This window comes from Miniopterus natalensis, chromosome 2, assembly GCF_054644295.1.
Source record: "Miniopterus natalensis isolate mMinNat1 chromosome 2, mMinNat1.hap1, whole genome shotgun sequence".
In the NCBI taxonomy this organism is placed as follows: Eukaryota; Metazoa; Chordata; class Mammalia; order Chiroptera; family Miniopteridae; genus Miniopterus; species Miniopterus natalensis.
In genome coordinates, this window is record NC_142082.1 from 24009466 (window position 1) to 24032621 (window position 23156).

Genomic DNA, 23156 nt, shown 5'->3' on the forward strand with positions numbered 1-23156 from the left:
TGTCCTCCCCCCCCAGGGTGAGTCACAACCAAGTTTCCATTAACAGATGAATGTGAGCTATTCATACAATGGCATATTACTTAGCCTTTAAATAAAAGGAAATTCTGGCACCTGCTACAACATGGATGAACCTAGGGGGCATTATGCAAAGTGAAATAAACCAGTTACAAAAGGACAAGCACTGTACGATTCCATTTCTGTGAGATACCCAGCATCATCAAATTCATAGAGAAAAATACAACAGTGGTTACTAGGGGCTGGAGGGAAGAGGGAATGGGGAGTTGTTTAAAGGGTACAGAGTTTCACTCGGTGAAGGTGGATGATGGATGGGTGGGTAGCAGCATTGGTTGCACAACAGTGTGATGTACTTAATGCCAGTGAATTGTACACTTGAAAATGGATAAAAAGATAAATGTTATGACTATTTTAGCACAATAAAAATAAAATCCCACATTCTTACCATTGCCCCTGGCTTCCTCTTTCATCTTTCTCCCCTACCACCTCCTTCCCCTCATTCACAGGGCTTCGTTCTTGGCATCCCTGCTGAGCCAAGAACACTCCAAACACGCACGTCCTGTTCTCTCTACGGGCCGTGCATTTCCTTTCTTCTTTCCGGTCTCTGCTCACACAGTTCCCACAAAAGCCTTCCTAACTCCTCTAGAGGGTGAAAGATAGCTTTCCCTCTACCCCTCTGAGTTCTTGGCTGAGTCCCCTGTAAGAAAAGACAGATTAACAAGAGAAAAACAGATATATTTATTAACATGTATACTTCATATGCACCTTGGAGAGACTTAAGGAAAAATTAGTAATTCCATGAGATTGCTTAGAATTCAGACTTAAATACCACCTTAATAGCAAAGAGGAGGGGCCCTGGCCGGTTTGCTCAGTGGTTAGAGCGTTGGCCCATGGGCTGAAGGGTCTCTGGTTTGAGTCCAGTCACATATCTGAGTGGCAGGCTTGATCCCCAACCCCAGCAGGGTGTCTCTCCCCCACACCGATGGTTTCCTCTCTCTCTCTCTCCCCTCCCTCCATCCCTTCCACTCTCTCTAAAAAATCAATGTAAAAAGAAAAAAAAAAATAGGAAAGAGGGGATGCGGTGTAGGCCTCCTAGGGGTAAGCGGCCTTGTGGGAAAGGTGAGTTGATGGGAGACAGGATGATTTGTAAGTTTGACCGGACGTGGTGAACACTTCTGGACTGGGGTTTATGACACACGAATTCCCTTTGGAAGATGTCTTTAGGCAGATAAGGGGGCAGGGGGACCTCAGAGAAAGTTTGTCCATGCGTTTGCTGTTTTGCAAGTGCCTATACCTCAAAATAACATGCCAAAGCAGCTTATTCTGCAGTGGCCTACCCTGGACACCCGCGTATCAGGCGGTGTACGCCGCCGCCCTTCGCCAGGCTGTAAACTCCACGCCACAGACTTATTTACTGCCATGAGCAACCCTAGCACATGACAGGCAGTAAATAGTTGTTAAGTAAATGTATGCCTTTCCTATAACATACACTTATTTCTTGTATATTAGAACTTCAATTTCAAAAGAGAAAAACCCTGAATTACTTAAGTTCTGCGATATAAACTCCTAGCATCCAAAAGAAAAGCAGTGCACGCGGGACCTAAAGGCCCTTAAAAGGTTCAAGCGGCGGCCAGTTCCCTCCGGATGGGGGGGGTCGCGTCCGGAGCTGTAGGCCCGCCGCCCTCACCCGCGGCTCCTACGACTCCCAACAAAAGGAAGGAGAACCATCTCCCCCACTGAGGGGCCCTGACAACACCAGGCACGTTCCCTACGGCCGACTAGGAGCATTTGGGACGGCCTACGGATGGGACCACGTACGGGAAACGGGGACCCCCCGGGGAGAACGGCGCAGTCCCGGCCGCAGACAGCCGTCTACGTCCGCCAGGGCTAGGGGGCCAGCCCGGGACTCTCTGGCCCGCATCTCTATGGTAGGAAGCCAGAAACCGGAAGTGGGGCTCCGGGGGGCGGGGAGAAAGCGAGGGGCGGGGCCGTGGAGGGGCGGGGCCTCCGCCGCCAACTTCGCTGCGGACGGGGCGAGATGGCGGCTACGGAGGGGGTCGGGGAGGCCACGCAGGGCGGCGAGCCTGGTCAGCCCGAGCCGCCACCGCCCCAGCCGCACCCCGCCCCGCCCCAGCAGCAGCAAGAAGAAGTGATGGCGACCGAGGCCGGAGAAGCGGTGGCATCCCCTGTGGACGACGGGTTCCTGAGCCTGGACTCACCCACCTATGTTCTGTACAGGTAACGCCCACAGCGGGGCCGCCGAGTCTGAGGCCCTTCCCAGGAGGGCGGGGGCTTCCCCTGGGCGGCGGGGCCGGGTCGGCTCCTGCTGCCTCCGCGTGTCCGGCCGAAGTTTCCGCGGCCGGCGGAGGGCGCGCGCGGCGGGGTCCGAGCCCGGCGCGGGCCCTCGCGCCCCGCGGAGCCCAGGCTGAGGCCGGGAGGCCGGGGAGAGGCAGGACGCCCAGCCGCGTGGAAACTGCAGCGCGCTCGACCGCGCTCGCTCTGGGCTGTGTAGGTGTCGTGGGTCAGGCATTTAAGAAATCTCCCGCTCTGTTCCACGCTCCCACGAAGATAGCCAGATAATCATCTGACTGTGTACAAGAGGGTGTGGGTACATTTTCATAACCTGGCAGGAAAGAATGACTTCAAAAGTTACAGGTTTGCTCACTTGAAAAGCATGGGTTTTTTTCTCCTGAAATGGAGAAAGCTCGTATAAGATCTTGAAGGTTTGGGACATTTTCATTCAACATTTTAGCGCCGATCTTCAGCCAGGCACCGAGCTAGGCTGTAAGGATGGAAAGATGTTTGTTCCCGAACTCGTACGCGTCCCTGCATCACCTCGTGCGTAGTGCAGGCGGCGTGCCCTAGGCCGAGTCGGGTGCTGCTGGAACTCTCGCCTTTTCTCCCCATCTGCAGACACCCAGTCCCACCTCCGTCCACTCTTTTGTTTTCTTACGATAATGCTGATTCTCTAGCTCCAGGTGAACCTTCAGAGACAAGAGAGAAGTCCTTATGTCTTATTTTTCTTTTGTCTTATTTTCTTCTCCTGTAGTTCTAGGTAAACCCATTAGATTGTTCACTTGCCTTTTATGAATGAGTGAAGGTCACTATCCAGATATTGTTACTGTTTTATTGTTCATGTTTCACTGTTTTAAATTGGTTGAGGTGGCCCATAACCCTCAAGCCTCCTGTCTGAATTGTGAAATAGTCAGCTTATTCACTTGGCTGTTTTTCCCAGTGACTACGTGACAGCCTTACCTTTCTCATGCCACTCCCTAGGCTCTAGGTCTCACACCTCAGGTAATTGTTTCCCTTGTATTTCCCTTATATAGTAGACACAGTTTCAGGATTTTCTGGATGCCACAGAATCTTTGCTGTCAATAGCTGATCAGTATAGATAACTAAAAAATGAGTGAAAGAAAAAGAATATTAAGTGAAAGACTGGTAAAAACAAGTTTGTTCACAGTAGGCAGTTCACACAGAAGTGTCTGTAGGCACCCATTGTTGCCACTCTCTTATTTTAGCATTGATAATGAGAGTAATCGTTGAATGCTTACTACATGCATTTATTATATGCTACATGCTGTATTTGTAACATAGCATATAAATATTTAAGCATAGTAATATTACATAGTATATTTACTAGATACTATATGTTTATTATTATGCACATTTTAAGTGCTTGACATGTTATCTCACTTAATCCTCCAAACAGCCTTCTAAGTTTGGTTGGTAATATTATCATCTCCATTTTATAAATGAAGAAACTGGGGCCCAGAGGTTAAGTAACTTTTTCAAGGTCACACAGCTAGTAAGTAGTAGATCCAGTATTCAACTCAGACAGTTCTCAGATTCCAGAGCCTGTTTTGTAATAACCATTTGGACCACCCCTCAGTGTAAACTAGTAGTGTTTGCTTTGATTTTAAAATGTCAGTTTCTAGTAAATTGTTATTCAAATTTTTAAAAAATACTAACTCCGAAGAGTCTTATTAGACCAATGAATTAGATTGATTTCTAATTTAAAACTATTGGGTAAATGCTGCAGAAACATGTTTTTCCACTTACATAAAAATTTTAAATTTGAAAACTATTAATTTACTAACTTACTGTATTTGTAAGATTATTCATATTATTTTAAAGTTTAATATGTAAAGCAAAGTGGCAAAACTTGGTTATGAAGAATCCAACCATGGCTACATTAAGATGTTTATAAGCTACTAGTATTACTGTAAGTGTAATTGTTGCCCTTTAAAAAAAATACCAGAGTTCTTTTTCTTCTTACATGTTTGAATATAATCACTGAAGAAATACATCTATTTCAGAGACAGAGCAGAATGGGCTGATATAGATCCAGTGCCCCAGAATGATGGCCCCAATCCAGTGGTCCAGATCATTTACAGTGAAAAATGTAAGTATTTTTATCAGGACAAGGTCTGTAAGTCAAATTTAGTAGCATAGTTGAAATTCACAACTATATAGCTAGGTAGATGACAGATTTTTGTCTAATAAAGATCTAAATGACTATGAGAAGCTAATACTGTATTTTTTGTAATTTGTTTTCATAATTAAAGTGAGGTGTTTTTTTTTTGTTTTTTTTTTGTCCAAAGAGTGGACATATTCTAAGTTTAAGTAAAGAATGTTACATTATAATACATAATAGCTACTGTGTGATTGTGTTTTTCATTTACTGGTTAATCTACAATATAAATGAGTAATTGTTTTAGAATAAACTTTGGTTGCTGAAACATGAGCATTTTGAAATATATTTTAGCAGTGAGTGTTAGGCTCAGTTGGAATACATTTACTGGTATGAAAATGAATGGATTATTTTCTTTGACAAAGTATCATTCTTTCCTAATGAATGTGAAAATGCTTTGTACTTTGAAGGTAGTGCAAATGTTAATTGTTAATTGTTCTAGGAAAGTGAAATGAATAAAATGGAATGCTAGTTCTGTAGTTTTATGTGTGTATATGTGTATTTCTTTCAATTAAGGCTTTGTTATCCAAGTTCATTCCTCTGTTACAAAAGGCATTAATTTTATTTTTTTAAATTTTGAAGTAATGCCAAGATATGTTTGAAAAGGAAGAATAATGGTGTGAGTGTTTGCCTTACCAAATTTGAAAATCTGTCACTAAAAATAACATGGAACTAGAACAGAAATAAATAGATTAATAAGGAATCTAAAAATATATCATCAGTATAAATGGGAACTTAATATTTGATAAAAAGGACATTTCATACCTGTATGAAAAAGATGGATTAATCAAATAATGGTTTTGTAACAGTTTGCTATGCATTTGTATATAAGCAAAATTATATCCCTATCATATCTTACATGAAAATAAATTTCAGATGAATTGAAGTTCCAGAACAAAATTATAAACATACTAGGAGCAAATATTAGCGAATAACCTTTCATTCTTGGGGTGGAGAAAGTATAAGAAAGCAAGGTTATAAAACTCAAAATTAATTAACTTTCACACTATGAGAGATGTTATCTGTGAAGATATATGACTAGAAGAAATAGAAATATCTACAAAGAGATGTTAACCTCACTAGTGATCAGAGAAAAGAAAACCAAATTTTTTCAGATTCATAAGGTACGCATAACAAAGATGTTGGAGAAGATCATACATTTCTCTTGGGGTTAAAAATAATAAGACATTTTTTGCAGGGTAAAAATAAAAATCAACATTTTAAAATTCTTGCATATATTGTGATTAGAAACCACAAAGGAAAAGATAACGAAATATGACCTATCAACTAAAAATTGGTATGTGGCCCTGACTAGTGTGGCTCAGTTGGTTGGGCACCGAAGGGTTTCCAGTTCGATTCCCTGTTCACGGAAGGGTTGCCAGTTTGATTCCCGGTCAGAGCACATGGCGGGCATGCACGAGGCAGCCAATCAGTGTTTCTCTCTCACATTGATGTTTCCCTCTCTCCCTTCTCCTCTAATAATAAACCAATTTTAAAAATTGATATATGAATATATCAAAATTTAAAATTTGTATATCAGAAAACACCGTGAATAGATTAAAAGGCAAGCAGCAGTGTGGGAGAAGATACACCATATAAAGCAGAGGATTGATAATTCAGAACTTTATACGTAAGGAATTCCTTCCTACGAAAGGTTATGGAAACAAATCAAAAAATAGACAAAGGGTATAACTGATAGTTCACAGAAGAGAAAATTTCATTGCCCATTAAATAGGGGGAGAAATTTGTTGTCATTAGGAATGAGAGATATGCACATTAAAATGGGAATGCCATCTTCTACCCATGAATTAAATAGCAAATATTAAAACTGTGCTATCAGGTAGTAGGACAGATAATCAGATACATACATTTCTGATGGTAGTTTTCATATTTTAGCCATTTTTGGAAAGCAGTATATACGTCTAGTAAAAGTGGAAAATACCTGTATCTTGCAGCCTTGATGTGCTGCTTCTATGTTACTTTTTGGGTTCACTCTGGCATATGGCTTCAGAAGACGTGTAACTAGGAGGTTAAGAGCACATGACCAGACCACCTGGTTCAAATTCTAAATTCATTTTACTGGCTCTGTAACCTTGAACAAGTTATTTAATATTTAATCTCTGTGTACCACTATTTCCTCTTCTATATCCATGTTTTGGAGAATGGGTAAATAAAATGTATCATTGTCACACAACTTAATACTATATAACTATTAAGAGGATCTAGGTCTGTTACAACATGGACTACCCTCAGAAACAATATTCAGTAAAAAAAGATACAAGTTTAGAAACTTTGTGGCTGTGAAACTAAAGCATCATCAGGGTGGCATCTGCACAGTCATGTGACTCTCTTTTTGTTGTTGTTGTTAGTTTTCACCCAAAGATATTTTTTCCATTGATTTTTAGAGAGACTGAAAGGGGGGGAGGAGAGGGAGAAAGAAGAGAGAAACATCGATGTGAGAGGGACAGACGTTCATTGATTGCCTCCCACATGTGCCCTGATGGGCAGGGAATCGAACGTGCAACCCAGGTATGTGCCCTTGAATGGAAATCAAACCTATGACCTTTCTGTGTGAGGGCTGACGCTCTAACCACTGAACCACACAATAATTTTTTGCTTATTGTTCTAAATCATGCAATAAAATGTCTTTCCTCGTACGATATAACAACATTTTATATTATAATGGTAGTTTTAAACAAGAAAGATAGTCCTAATGCAGTTTTGTGGTATTTACAGTTAGAGATGTTTATGATTATTTCCGGGCCGTTCTGCAGCGTGATGAAAGAAGTGAACGAGCTTTTAAACTAACCAGAGATGCTATTGAGTTAAATGCAGCCAATTATACAGTGTGGTAAGTAATACACATTATTAATATTTCCTGTTGAAATCTCTCATGTCTTAGTTTGGATGGCTCTTTTTTTTTTCTTTTTTAAAATATATCTTTTACTTGTTTCAGAGAGAGGGAAAGTGAGAGATAGAAACATCAATGATGAGAGAGTCATTGATTGGCTGCCTCCTGCATGCCCCCAACTGGGGATGGAGCCCGCAACCTGGGCATGTGCCCTGAACGGGAATCGAACCCCAATCGCCTGGATCCTAGGTTGATGCTCAACCGCTAAGCCATGCTTGCCGGGCTTTTCTTTTTCTTAACTTTAATTTTTATCAAAATAATAATTCATACATGAGTTTAGAAGTCAGAGACCAAATGGAAAGTAGCAACCTATGCCCCATTCCTTCTCACTATCAGAGTCCCACTCCCCAGAGGCAGTAACTGTTAGCTGTTGTTTTTTTTGTTTAGTTTTGTTTTAATCCTTACCAGAGGATATTTTTTCCATTGCTTTTCAGAGAGAGTGGAAGGGGAAGAGAGAGCGAGGGAGGAGAAGAGGGAGGGAGAGAGAGAGAGAGACGGAAGAAGACAGACACATTGATTGGTTGCCTACCACAGGCGCCCTAACTGGGGCAGGAATCGAGCCTGCAACCAAGGTACATGCCCTTGGCCAGAACTAAACCCTGGACCCTTCAGTCCCAGTGGGCCGATGCTCTAACCACTGAGAAAAACCAGCTAGGGCTGTGAGGTTTTTTGGTATGCTTTGTTTTTTCATGAATTAAACTGTATATTCTAAATCACACGCTTAATTTTTGTTTTCATTTTAGACATTATCTGTTCCTTTTGTGGAACATAGAATTCAGTCTCCACTACACTTGTTTTATTTATAAGTAGTATTTTTGTGGTGGTTTTAAAAGTAAAGTATGTGATAATGTTTGTAATGGAATTAATTTATTATTTAAATAATTATCTAAATGAACAAGCTGACCATACAGGGACAGAGATGTCTTTGATTCTGATGTAATATTACAAAGGTAACCCCAGAGTATTACCTGAAAATAATCATTAGCTGCTTATCTTGTATCTCACATTTGTTGCCTTTTTGCTATTTTTACTTCAAAGTGCTTGATTCTTATGGAAAATAGTATGGAGCCTCTTCAAAAAATTAAAAATAGAGCTGCCGTATGATCTGGCAATTCCGCTTCTGGGCATTTATCCAAAGAAAACAAAATCACTAATTCAAAAAGATATATGCATCACTATGTTCATTGCAGCATTATTAGTAATAGCCAAGATATGGAAGCAGCCTAGATATCCATTAACAGATGAATGGATAAAAATGTAATATATATATAGGATGGGGCAAAAGTAGGTTTATAGTTGTAAGTATGTAAAACAGTTTATTCTTATATTATTAGTTATTAATTACTACTAATTTGTATTATAACTGTAAACGTACTTTTGCCCCACCCTATATACACAATAGAATATTATGCAGCAATAAAAAAGAATGAAATCTTGCCATTTGTGACAATGTGGATGGACAGAGAGGGTATTATGTTAAGTGAAATAAGTCGGACAGAGAAAGACAAATACCATATGATTTTACATATATGTGGAATCTAAAAAAATGAAATAAATGAATAAATAAAACAGAAACAGACTCATAGATACAGAGAACAAACTGGTGGATACCGAAGGAGAGGGTTTGGGGGATGCAATGAAAAAAAATTTTTTCTTAATGCTTGATTCTTCCAGTCACCAAATATTTGTATGAGTTTAGAGAACCACAAAAATATATATATGTGTCTTACTATGTTGTTGTCTTGTAGCTTTATTTGATACTATGGCTAGGCAATTTATGAGTAATGAGACTTTGAATGCTTGATGTTTGCTGTAGGCATTTCCGGAGAGTTCTCTTAAAGTCACTTCAAAAGGATCTACATGAGGAAATGAACTACATCACTGCAATAATTGAAGAACAGCCCAAAAACTATCAAGTTTGGTAAGATGAAAATAGGAAGGAAACATGTCACTGTGCTGATAGTGCCAGCTAGTGGGTGATGAGAATATCGGGAATTGTTTGTTTCTTTATAATTTTAGTATTTTGCATTGGAGCTAATGTTACTTGTCTCATAGGGTTGTTAGGAGGATTAAATGAGGCAGTTTTGTTTAGTGCTTAAAGTGGTACCTAACCCACAGTTAACACTCAGGTGTTTGCTACTGTTGTTATTTAAAATATTGACATTAGCATGTAATACTGCTAGAGGCAGAAAAACATTTGAGTAAAAAAATCGGAAATGTTTTCAGTGTGTTAAGAAATGACTTTCTGGTATGTGATCTTGTATTCTTTTGTTTATTCAAAATATTTATTCTGATGCTGGAGATACAAAGATGAACTAGATACAATCTAGAAGAAAAAGCAAATAATAAAACCAGTTATTTTACAGTGCAATGTGAAAAGCAGAATGGTAGTTTTTCACAGACTACATTTGTTCTAGAAATTAAGCCCCTAAGTTAACATAGACAAGAGTATGCATTATTATTTGTTGGGGAGCAGAACACAAGGGGGGAAAAAGAGAGAAGGAATGGAGCCAGAGGAAGAGAGGTAAAGAGTGTGGACAGTACCCAGGTATGGTGAGCACCCCATGAATGGAAGCTCCTGTGGCTGCTGCTGTGGAGGAGGAGGAGGAGAAGGTGGTCATGGTCATGGTCATGGAGGAGGAGGAGGTCATGGTGAAGGAGGAGGAGGAGGGGGTCATGGTCATGGAGGAGGAGGAGGTCATGGTCATGGAGGAGGAGGTCTGGTCATGGTGGAGGAAGAGGAGGAGGTCATGGTCATGATGGAGGAGGAGGAGGTCTGGTCATGGCGGAGGAGGACGTCATGGTCATGGAGGAGGTCATGGTCATGGAGGAGGAGGTCATGGAGGAGGAGGAGGAGGTCATGGAGGAGGCAGAGGAGGGGCTAGAGGAGAGCAGGATAAATTTGGGAGGTTTTGCAGATGGGAGCAACAGGTTTGACGTTTACTTTATTGGAGGAGTGATGGAGAAAGATGATGTCAGTGTATTTGGCTTCACCGCTGGGTGAGTGGTGGGGCCAACCACTTGGGGAATTTGGGGGACACAGCAGCACATTTCTGGGGGAAGATGGTGGACTCAACATTGGACAAATGGAGTTTGATGTGCTGACAGAAAACCTCTGTAGTGGTCCAGTATGTGGTTGAAAAGTGCTCGTCTGGTGTTGAGGTCATGGCTGTGGACCAGGACGCTCAGGAAGAAGTAGAGGAGGCTGAGGACAGAGCACTGGTGAGCATCCTTTAAGAAACATTACAGGGCGACTGAGCAAGTGAACCAAAAGTGAGTGTCCTCACAGAAACCAAGAGAGAAGAAGAGTTTTAAGAAGAAAGGATGGCAGTCTTGAGACTGCGGAGAGGTCAGGGAGAGTACGGACTGAGAGATGGCTAGTGGACTTGTTGACTAGGTGGATGTGAGTGAGTGATCTTGGCAGGAGCAGTCCTCCCACCAGGGGTGGGGTGGTGACGGGGTGGGCAGGAGGGAGGTGGTAGGAGGAGAAAAGGCACATGGGTTGAGTCATAAATGGGAGATGAGGGTTGGCTGTTGAGAAAAGAAAAGATAGCAAGTAGCTTGTCAGGGTAGGTATTTTTGTTTTCTTTTTCCAACATGGAAAAGTCCTCTTTTGAGAAATTTGTAACTTAGCCACTTGCCAGAGTAGAAATGAAATCAATTCTGCCCACAAACTGATGAAATGAGCATTTATTTGCTTGTGTAGTGACACTTTGGACCCAAGGAAAATTGACAGTCTATTTATAACCAGAAGAGCTTGCAAACTTGATAAAATGGTATTATATTTCCTATAGTCTCATTATGCCATCTGTGAATGTTTCAGAATTCTTTGACAGAGTTTTGTGGTGGTTAAGAGATTACTGTACTTCCAGATTTAGCTTAAGATAAACCTTCTTTAAACCGTAAACTATTTGATTTCGTTTTACACAAAAATCACAAATCATTGTTTTATGTTTTTCAACTTAGTGTTCTCAAATTTTTTCTCTTAGTGTTTGTTTTGTGTTACTTTTTCTCTCCAGTAGAGCCTTGAGAATTAGAGGTAATGTCTGTTTCTTAAGTGTCCCTTCACATCGCCTAGCACAGCACATGCAGCTGATATTCTAGCTCTTGGGTAAATTAACACAAAACTTCTCTCCCTTCTCCATGGGCTTTAGGCATCATAGGCGAGTATTAGTGGAATGGCTAAAAGATCCATCTCAGGAGCTTGAGTTTATTGCTGATATTCTTACTCAGGATGCTAAGAATTATCATGCCTGGCAACATCGACAGTGGGTTATTCAGGTATTGCTTTTCTCATTACAATGTTTTCCAGATTTTCATTTTTTAACTGAATTTAATAATAAAAATTACTATTAAATTGTAAGTATACTTCTGAACTTACACACACATGTAGATCGTATGTCTATCACTATTAATAATCATTAAGATAATTATCTGGCATCCTTCATGTTGGTTAACCTTTATAGTCTCTTGAGATACATTGGTGAGTTTTGTTAGAGAAGAATAGTAACTTCTTATTCTTTTTAGATTGAATTTTCATCACATCTTTGCCAGCAAACAATAGAAAAAGTAGTTCTAATTTTTTAATACAGCTGTGTTATTTTAATTAAAAGAGCATAGTACACACTAAGGTTTTTGTATACATAAACTTTGGAATATGATTTTACAGTAACTATTACATATTTTATGTATACCCACTTGTTAACCATTTTATGCTAAGTCTCGAATAGAAGAGTGTAGTTATGACTCCCGCTCTGGGGTTTTAATTTATTTTACCAAACAATTCCAGTGTTGTTCCTGTGAATTATTTTCTTAATAATTGCTTCTTTCTGCACTATTCATTATACCAAGATTATCTCATCAAATTATTTTTTACTTAAAATTTTAAACTTTTCTAAATTTGAATAAGGGATTCATTTTCTAAAAATATCCAGTATTTTTATTTTTTTATGAAATTCTGTGTTTTTGCTATCAAATAAGAAATATACTCCACTGGCTGTTTCATAGTTAATGTCCCTGACTTTTTCCGCATTTGTAAGTTTTGATCATTCTACTCTTTTTTCCAAATTGTTATATTGTTTCTTTCCATAATTTTTTTGTTTAATATTTTATAATTTTTAAAATTGATTTTAAAGAGAGAGAGGACGGGGGAGAGAGAGAGAGAGAGAGAGAAACAGAGAAACAGAGAAAGAAACATCAGTTTGTTGTTCCACTTACTTATACATTCATTGGTGGTTTCTTGTATGTGCCCTGACCTGAGATCAAACATGCAACCTTGGGATGACGCTCTAACCAACTGAGCTACCCGGCCGTGACTTTTCTTCATAATTTAAAAAATTAAAACAGCTTTGCCCTGGTCGGGTGGCTCAGTTGGTTGGAGCATTGTCCCATACACCAAAAGGTTGCAGGTTTAATTCCCAGTCAGGGGACATACTTAGGTTGCAGGTTTGATTCCTGGTCAGGGTGCGTATGGGAGGCAACCAATCGCGATGTTTCTATCTGTCTCTGTCTCTCTACCCTATTTCCTCTCTCTCTAAAAATCAATGAAAACATCCTCAGATAAGAATTAAAAAAAAAATTTAAAACAGCTTTTTAATGTAAAAAATTTATGTCTAAATGTAATTGTATTTCTTTACATGTAATTCAATGTAATTTAGTCATATATGTGCATTTTGAATATTTCCCTTTTATTTAATATTATGTATTAATATCAAATCACATCAAATTAATATATTGTAAGTAATCATTTTCGTATTAAGTTTAGGGTTTTTTTCCCCTTTAAATTTTCACCATAAACAATACATAAGCATTTAGTTCATATACTTTTATTTGCTTCTGGTTTAGTTCTTTAGAATAATTCTTGGTTCAAATAGCATTAACGTGCCTTTTGTTGTCTGAATTGTTCTCAAGAAGGTAGTACTGAATTACAGGCCACTTTGGCTGCTCTCTCCCTAATTTTTTTCATTCCTCATGACCAATCCCTTGTCTTTGATTACTTTTCTTTCCCACTCCATTTGCTTAACCTACAACTATCTTTCTCCGACTGTGTGCTGAGTCTCACATCTTCAGTTCAACCTACTTAGCTTTGCTGATGTTTGATTTATTAATTTCTGTTGTTTATAAATAATGGGACATTTCTAACTGGATATTTTATTATTTTCTTTTAGGAATTTAAACTGTGGGATAATGAGCTGCAGTATGTAGACCAACTTCTTAAAGAGGATGTGAGAAATAATTCTGTCTGGAACCAAAGATACTTTGTAATTTCTAACACCACTGGCTACAATGATCGTGCTGTATTGGAGAGAGAAGTCCAGTTAGTAATCTCCTTCACTTGTTACCTCATTAAAAGAATATTTGTGTGCCTATCATAGGTCAGGTCTTGGGGGTACAGCAAAGATCAAGACTGCCCCCAGTTCTACCCTCATGGAACTAATAGGATAGAATACTTAGATAGAATTGATAACTATAAATGTACAAGTATGTAGTATACCTTTACTTTGTAACGTCTTAACTTTCTTGAAATATTGTTGCTGCTACACATTGAGAAGAAATCAGATTTCATAGTGTCTAGGAAGCTTTATTTTAAAACTATCTTATTAAATTATTTTGTATGTTGTATAGTAGTCCCCAGATGCCATGTTATTCTAGGGCATGGTTTTGGGCCGATAAAGCTTTGTTGTAGGGGCTGTCCTGTGCGTTGTAGTATGTTTAGCAGCATTCCTGGCCTGTATGCCCTGTACAGACAGTCCTCAACTTATGATGGTTCAACTTAGGATTGTTTGACTTCAAGATGTTGTGAAAGCAATACACATTCAGTAGAAACCAGCTAGGCTAAGCTATGATGTTCTGTAGGTTGGGTGTATTAAATGCATTTTTGACTTACAATATTTTCAGTTTACGATGTGTTTATAGGGTCATAACCCTGTCATAAGTCAAGGAGCATCTGTATATTACTAGAAACCCTCCCACTCCAGTTGTGATAGATATTGCCAGATGTCCCCTCGGGAGCATAATTGTCCTCAGTTGAAAACTACTAGTCTAGCAAGCATAAAGCTGTTATAAGAGCTAGAAATTTCTGAATTGGCATGAATTTCTGTATTATATACATAAACATTAATAGCCACCTCTTTTCTGACTTTTTTCTATTTTGTCTCAGTTGTTTGTTTTAAGTTTGAACATGTTTGTTTTTATAGCCTCATGAAACCATAGTCATAATTTTAGTTATAAAAGTTAGTTAACAGCTCCTGTTTTTCCTTTTATAGTTGGTATTTTGTTGTAAGGATTAGGAAAAAAGTGCTCCAAAGGAAAGCAAAGCATCATCCTTCAGAAAATTCAATAGCTTCCTTTCCAGCGTTATAATGCTTCAGGTTATTCTACCTTGAATTAATCTAATAATTAGGGGTTTCAAGATATTATATATTCCTTATTTACTGTAGCCTACTACATTAGGTTAGGTGTAATAAGATATTTAGAAATTGAATATGAAGAATTTAGGTAGAAAATGCAGACTTCTTTCATAGCCTTTAAAGGCAGATCACTGGCTTTCTATTACCAAATAGAAATAAAAATACTCAGCCAAGAATCTAAGACTTTCATACTTAAGGTTTATTATACCCTTCAGACAGGTAAAAGAAGTATTTAAGATGCTAAGAGTAGCAGTAGTTATCTAGAATTTAGTTTAATTAAAGTTTTCAGCTCTAAGATATAGCTGACTATTTTTTGTAGTTTTTTCCTTTTATTATAAAAATAATGCAGTGTAGTTGGGGGGGCAGTGAACTGTATAAAATAAAACATCAAAATCTTATTCTCCCTCTTCCTATATTCCATTCTTGAAAAATTGTGGGTTGTTTTTTAAATTGATTTTAGAGAAAAAGAGAGGAAGGGAGAGATAGTGAAACATTGCTTTGTTGTTCCATTTATCCATGTATTCGTTTGGTATGTGCCCTCACAGGGGAATCAAACCCCAAATTTGGCGTATCAGGACAATGCTATAACCAATTGAGCTACCCAGCCCAGGGTCCATATTTATCCCCTTCTTTAGAGTGAGCTACAAGTAGTGTGAATCCTTCCAAGCCTTATCAGTGCATTTACAAACATTATGCACAGCAACTTAAGCAATGATATGATACACATTGCTTTTTCACTAAATATATTATGGTCATATTTCTATTTGAGTGCATAAGCATTATTAATAAGAGTTACCATTTATCAAGCATTTACTATATGCCAGGAATTCTTTTTTAATTCTCATAACAACACTGTGAGATACCTGGTGAACAACTTTAGATTCAGCCAGGCTGGTGTGGCATAGTGGTTGAGCATCAACCTATGAACCAGGGCACATGCCCGGGTCTTGGGCGCGACCCCCAGTAGAGGGCGTGCAGGAGGTGCTGATCAATGACTCTCATCATTGATGTTTCTCTCTCTCCCTCTCCCTTCTCAAGTCAATAAAAACATTTAAAAAAAAAAAATACCTTGAGATTCAGAATTCAGAGAAGTTCTGTAATGCGTGTAAGAGCACATAGATAATAATTATTGAGGCTTAGGTTTGCCAAAGTGAGATTAAGAATCTTCTTCAAGGACTAGTTAACACCTGCAGGGGCATGGTTTTGCAAATAACGGAAAACATTAGGTCATGTAAAAGTAATTGGAAAAAAAACTTTGAGTAATACTGAATGAGTTTATTACTATTCTCTGAAGAAAAAATGCTGTTGTATCAGCACTGCGACACCAAGATTACTAAAGTTTAGTCAATGACTTACCCATTTGAGCATGTATATAGTGAAGCAACATTTGTAACTTTTTAAATATATTTTTATTGATTTCAGAGAGAGGAAAGGAGAGGGAGAGAGAGAAACATCAATGATGAGAGTCATTGATCGGCTGCCTAGACTGAAACCTGGGCATGTGCCCTGACCAGGAATCAAACCCTGATCGCCTGGATCCTAGGTCGACGCTCAACTGCTGAGCCACGCCTGGCCAGGCAACATTCTGTAATTTTATTAGATTTTTTTGTAACTGGATCTGAATTATACTTAATAATAATCTGGTTCAGGGGAAGAGAAAGGTAGGGAGTATCCATTTTGATTGGGAATCACATCATAGTTTACTAGCAATCGTGTTTTGGAATATAAGAAATACACATTTGTATTGGTTTCTTATTTTTATTCATTGTCTATATAATTTCCATGTTGTCTAATTTTTATTATAGTTCCTAAGATTGTATTGTTCTCCTTTTGCAACGGCTGGGGATTTGACAGCCATATGATCTTAGACTTTTTCCCCAAGATTGCTTTACCAGTAAAAGGAAAGTCCCCTTGCTTTAGCTGACACTTCCTTCAGAGGGAAAGCCTCAATTAAAGGAAATCTCTCATGTTAATTTCTTTTTCTGTTGTGAATTGAGCCTTCATATTAAGTGTCCTTCCCCAGAATTGGATACAGATACTCCATAGGGAAGAACTATGTCAGTAAGAATTGGCAGCTGGGGCCCTGGCTGGTTTGCTCCGTGGTTAGCGCATTGGCCTGTGGACTGAAGGGTCCTGGGTTCAGTTCCAGCCAAGGGTGCATACCTCTGTTGCAGGCTCGATCCCCAACCCCAGTTGGGGCACGTGTGGGAGGCAACCAGTCAGTGTGTCTCTCTCACATCCATGTTTCTCTCTCTCCTCTAAAAAGCAATGGAAAAAACATCCTTGGGTGAGGATTAAAAGAAAAAAAAATTGACAGCTAGAGACGGGAGAGATTTAGGTACGACCTAGAGAGGAACCAAAGTCCCCTAAGACAGAAGTGAAAGCACATAGCTAGGCTATGCCACAGTCTTACTAAAACTGTTTCAGATTATTGCACTGCTCTCAAAATTATACACATACTTATTTGTGGTCTTTTTCTTACAGGTACACTCTGGAAATGATCAAACTAGTACCACACAATGAAAGTGCATGGAACTATTTGAAAGGGTAAGAGGTTGTTTTTGCTTGTTTTTTATAAACTACAACCTGTTAATATGCATCGTGGACTATATGTTCCATAGTCAGATTCCAAAAGGATACTGAAGAATTTTCTGTTTTTCTCTGAAAGCAGAAATGTATTATGGTAACACCCAAGAACTGTGCCCTCTGCCCTTTCCTCGCCTCCCAAGCACATACCCCAACATAGTTTTTAGAATAGTCCATGAGTAAACAATACAGTTATATTTGTATTTATGAATCCCATAGTCTTTATGGCAAAGAATGTAACACACAGTGTACGTTCTGCTCAGGAACACAGTAGTAAGGCAAGACCGACTGTTTACAATCAGATCGCACAGATGCATAGCCAGCCTTTCTGATTTACTTCTAGAAATATCCTGTTATGTCTCACTTGTTAAACTGACAAGGTTTCACTTGCCTGGCCACTGACATAATGAGGCTCCTTGTCAAACTTAGAGGTCTAAAAGAGCCAAAATACAAAGCCCAGTCTCATTGGGAGGTGTGTGCAGGGTAGTGACCTGTAATATCTGGAGAGCTAAAGGGATAAGCAACTATCTCAAGAAGAAACAGAAACATCTTGTTTTCCTTCACTTTTAATTTTAAGATGATTTACTTTCTTTAATTTTGTGTGTTGTAGTTTGAGTTATAAATGATGACTTTTAAACATCATTATTCTTTTAAACTAATTTTACTCAGCTCTGAATCACCATGATATAAAGCTCATGATTATTTTAAAATTTCATTTAGTTTCAACCTCATTCACTCAAAATAAGTCTCCTTTTCTTGCTTATGTCACAGGGGCTATTTTCTCTTGATCTTTCTACTATTTTTGTTCTCAAAATTTAGAATGATCTCTTTTTAGGATTTTGCAGGATCGTGGACTTTCCAAATATCCCAATCTATTAAATCAATTACTTGATTTGCAACCAAGTCACAGTTCCCCTTACCTAATTGCTTTTCTTGTGGACATCTATGAAGATATGCTAGACAACCAATGTGACAACAAGGAAGACATTCTTAACAAAGCACTAGAGGTAAGCTGGTGGAACTCACTGCTTTTTTTTTTCGCTCTCTCAGAATTGCGTCTGCCCAGTGCCTCTTATACTCATGCCCCTTTTCAGCAGGGTTACTCAGAATTCAGTGCAGCACTATTCTGCTGTTTAGGGCAATACCCACGTCACTAGTGAACATAGTATGTGACTGTAGTGGTGTATCTGATTTGAACATGATTGAGTTAAGCTGTATTAACTCAAAGCATTTGCCCTAAAGATTGAATTACACATTTTCTTTAATGAATTTTTTGTTTTTCATTTTTAGTTATGTGAAATCCTAGCTAAAGAAAAGGACACTATAAGAAAGGAGTATTGGAGATATATTGGAAGATCCCTTCAAAGCAAACACAGCACAGAAAATGACCCACCGACAAATGTACAGCAATAACACCATCTAGAAGAACTTGATAGAATGCTTTTATTTTTTTAAGAGACTCTAATGCAGGAGTTTAAAACTAGAACGGTCATTCCCTTTGCCTGTGGTGTAAAACATGCACTGCACAGGTATTGCTTTCTAACAAGAACTAAGTATGATGTTCCTTGGGTGCTGCTGCCATGCAGACTAGCTCTAAGTAATTTGATTCTTTTATAGCAAAGCAATTCGGGGGGAGGGAGAAGAAACAAAGTCCCATAAAGGAACTTTTATAGTTTTATCAACATTTACTTTAATCTCTTAGCATCACCTCCTCCCTAAATGGTATATGCATCAGGATTTGCAGCATTAATGATTGCAGGTAGCTTGTATGTAACAGATATGAGGTATTAAATTTCTGTTTAGGAAGCAAGGAATGCAGTTGTTACTCAGAGCTGCTATGCCACACTCACAGTATCTTGCTATCACTGTAACCAACTAATGCCAAAAGAACAGTTTTGTAATAAAATTATAGATGTATCTAAAACAACTCCATAGTAGTTTGATTTTTTCTTTTTTTAACTTTATTTTTACTATTGACACTATTAAAGATGTCCCCATTTTTTCCCCCTTTGCCCATCTCCACCCAGCCGTCGACCTCCCCCTCCCCCTCCCCCTGGCCATCACCACTGTTGTCCCTGGGTTGTGCATATGTTCTTTGACTAATCCCTTCACCTTCTTTCACCCAGTCCCCTCTTCCCCCTCCCCTCTGATAGCTGTCAGAATGTTTCATGTATCCATGCCGCTGTTTCTGTTCTGTTCATCAGTTTATTTTGTTTGTTAGATTCCACATATAAGTGAAATCATACGGTATTTGTCTTTCTCTGGCTAGCTTATTTCACTTAGCATAATAATCTCCAGGTCCATCCATGCTGTTGCAAAAGGTAAGCTTTCCTTTTTTATGGCCACATAGTATTCTATTGTGTAAGTGTACCACAGCTTTTTTATCCACTCATCTACTGATGGGCACTTGGGCTATTTCCAGGTCTTGGCTATTATAAATAATGCTTTGAACATAGGGGTATATATATTTTTTCAAATTGGTGTTTCAGGATTCTTAGAATATATTTTCAGAAATAGTTTGATTTTTTAAAATAGCATTTAACTATATACGAGGGACATTGTCCCAGCTTAGAAAAGCAATTGAAGAAAATACTGACATAAAACTGTAGAAACCAGAAACATGATTATGTTAAAGGAAATTTATTAACGTTTGAATTGGTCATTTCTTGACTACATGTAACAAAATTGACTAAAGGTGGTTTAAACCCAAAGGGTTTATTAAGGTATATAGCTAGCTCACAGAATAACTGCCTGATCTTCCTAGAAATACATCCAAAAGCCATACTACAGAACTGGACCATCAAGTTGCTGTTGCCCGTACTGGTATCAGGAAACTTCTGAATGGGCCTGTCCACCTCTGCCACATTTCAATTGAGCACATGAATTTCCCTTCCTATGCAATTCAGGTCCAAATTAAAGGCTCATTTTAGTGCATCTGATTGGAAAGAGCCTAAATGATATCTGCAACTCCTTATTGCAGAAGAATTTGGGAAATGTAGTTCATAGCTTTCCAGCCTCTGCAATTCAGGAAGACATGCTAGGAAGAAATTGGAGTGTTAAGCGAGTTCTCTACCTGCACATACTTACATCTCACTTTATCAATAAAGAATTTTTGTTCAGTGTTCAAAGAAGTAAACGACAACTAAAGAAATTTATAGAGTAGAAAAGTTATCTCTGCAAGAATTCAGAAGTATTTTAATACTTTCTGGAGAAAATATATTTATGGCATCTTTTAAACATTTTACATGTTTTTGTCTTTAGACTTCATTAATCTCTGATTTTATATTGAAATTGGAATAAAGTATCATTCCTGTGTAGACAATTTCAAAGATTTCATAAGGTACAAAATCTGTATAGAGAAGTTTACATAAGATAGTATTTACTCTCAGAAATGATCTTAGTGTCCCCAAGTTGATTGGATTCAGGCCTGCTAACTCAAAGCTCATAGAGACTGTTAAAGCCTAATAGCAGTTTACCAATTTACACTGAGAAATGTAACTGAAGCAGACCAAACAGTTGCATCAACCTAGCCACTTGGCATTTTCTGCCTGAAGTTTAACAATGTGGCAATTCGTTTATCAAAAAGTTGCTTAATGAGTGTGGAATCAGGTGAGGAGGCTCCATGATTTAAATGTATAATGATTTTAGGCTTTGATATTCCTAATGAGGACCATCTTCTAAAGGGCAACTTGCATTGAACCAACAATTAAAATATGGCGGCTTTTCATGGAATGCCATTTTTACTTGAACAACTGATAAGAGGTCGTTCATACTTTGGATGGCTGGCATACATTTTCCCCCAAAATGAATGAATTTGTCACCTCAAGGAAAACAACAAACTGAGTGTATTGCCAATGAAAAAGTTTGAGCTTTCAAGTGAAAATTTTAACCTACCACAGTGAGCTTGACAGCTTCTTAATACCTGTAGACCTTTCTAGTGAAATCAAAGTGATATTGAGTGCCATTTTTGATATTGTATAATAAAGCATGTCAACAATTGGGAGATCTGCATAACTCCACAAACCAGTAGTTTCCAAATGACCCATCTGTAATGTTATGCACATACTTACATTGAAAACCCATCAGACAGTTTTATACTTTTTGTATTCAACCACCAAATGTTTTTTAAAGAACTCAAGAAGAGTAGCCTTTTATATTTACCCACATACTTACCATTTCTGCTACTCTTCTTTCATTCCTGATGTTCCAAGTTTCCTTCCAGTATTATTTCCCTTTTATCTGAAGAAATTTCTTCCAGCAATTCTTTTAAAAGTATGTCTGCTGGTTGCAAATTCTCTTAATTTTCCTTCAGCTGAGAATGGCTTTATTTCACCTTTATTCCTGAAGGATATTTCTACTGGGTATAGAACTATGGGTTAACAATTATGTCCTTGAAAATGTTTTGCGACTTCCTCCAGCCCTCATGATTTCTAGTGAGAAGTCTCATTGGAACGTTTACTCACCAGTAGGTTAGTCGTCATTTTCTTCTGGCTGCTTTCAAAATTCTTAGTTTGTCTTTAGTTTTCATCAGCTTGTTTTTGATGGGTCTGGACATGAGTGTCTTTGGATCTGTCCTGTCGCTCAGCTTCTTGAATCTGTAGATTTGTGTTTTCACCAAACTTGGAACATTTTCAGCCATTATATCATCAAATACATATATTTTTTCACTTCCTCTTCTCCTGTGGGACTCTGATGACAGAATGGTACACCTTTTGTTCTTGTCCAAAGGTGACACTACCTGTGAAATATTCAAGTTTCTCCTCCCCCCCCCCATAAACATCTTTTATGGACAACACTCCAATGAGACCTCTTGCACACATTTATTTCTGCGTGGTAAATTCCTTGAGGGGATTTACTAGGGCCCTTTATACGCGTACAATTGGTACAGGTTATACAAATTTACACTCACGTATGGGTGTGGGGAAACGTTTAGTTTCTGTACATCAATAGTAGACATTACCGTTCTTTTTGCTGTTTGCCACTCGGATAGGCAAGTAGCTTCTAGTTATTCTTAATTTTTATTGTTTGGATTACTAGTGCAGGCTCGGAGTTTTAACCAGAGGCCTGGCTAAGCACAGATTGATAGACTCCACCCCCTAGGTCTAGGATGGAACCGACAGTGTGTACCTGTGTACGTCTAAGTTTCCCTGGAGATGGTGAAGCCTCTGCATTTGGTCTGAGGACCACCCTCTGTATACCACCGTTTTGCACGGACCGGGACCCTCTCTACCGCACCCAGCACGGGGCTGGGCATCTGGACTGAAAGTGATCGGTGAACACATCATCGTCCCCCTGCGCTTGTAGAGAAGCAGCCAGGGTAGGAGACCGGTCGGTGCACCGGGGCTGGAGTCTGAGACGCACTCACACTCGGGCTCCGCGTGGCCGCGTCGGGTCTCCAGGTGTCCGGAGGGCGGGGGCCACTAGGGGGCAGCCTCGCGCTTGCCCTGCCCGGGCTCGTTTCCGGCCGCGCAGGCGCAGGAGGCCGCGCGCCCGGCCGGGGGCCGCAGGTAGGCGCGCGGCCGGGGGTAGGGACCCGGGCACCGCGAGGGAGGCGGCGGGCGCGCGGCGAGCGAGAGACTGGGGGCTGCGGGGCCTCGCCCGGCCGCGTCCCCCAAGCCCGAGCCCGCTCCTCGTGGGCGACTCGCCTGGATTGCAGCCGGAGGCCACGCTGTCCGGGCAGCTGCGGCGCCCCGAACCCCCCCCCCCCCCCGCGCCTAGCCCCGCGCCCTGCCCGGCGGCGCTGGACCGCGGGTGGCAGGCC

General features: G+C 39.5%; 1 protein-coding gene across 1 annotated transcript; it reads left to right on the forward strand.

Moving 5' to 3' along the window:
- The first annotated feature begins 2053 nt into the window (after nucleotides 1–2053).
- FNTA (farnesyltransferase, CAAX box, subunit alpha) lies at nucleotides 2054–19316 on the forward strand. The gene is made up of 9 exons (XM_087814197.1): nucleotides 2054–2253; nucleotides 4335–4420; nucleotides 7226–7340; nucleotides 9217–9321; nucleotides 11555–11681; nucleotides 13568–13716; nucleotides 17294–17356; nucleotides 18231–18402; nucleotides 18686–19316. Exons 1-9 carry the CDS (start codon nucleotides 2054–2056, stop codon nucleotides 18806–18808), a joined length of 1140 nt encoding a protein of 379 aa, XP_087670323.1. The 3' UTR covers nucleotides 18809–19316.
- Nucleotides 19317–23156: the final 3840 nt, after the last annotated feature.

Bases quoted from the DNA above. Each gene is read 5' to 3' on its own strand.
- FNTA (XM_087814197.1), top strand. From the start codon at position 2,054: ATGGCGGCTACGGAGGGGGTCGGGGAGGCCACGCAGGGCGGCGAGCCT. The intron at 11,682-13,567 runs GTATTGCTTTTC...ATTTTCTTTTAG, and splicing joins ATCGACAGTGGGTTATTCAG to GAATTTAAACTGTGGGATAA. The intron at 17,357-18,230 runs GTAAGAGGTTGT...ATCTCTTTTTAG, and splicing joins GCATGGAACTATTTGAAAGG to GATTTTGCAGGATCGTGGAC.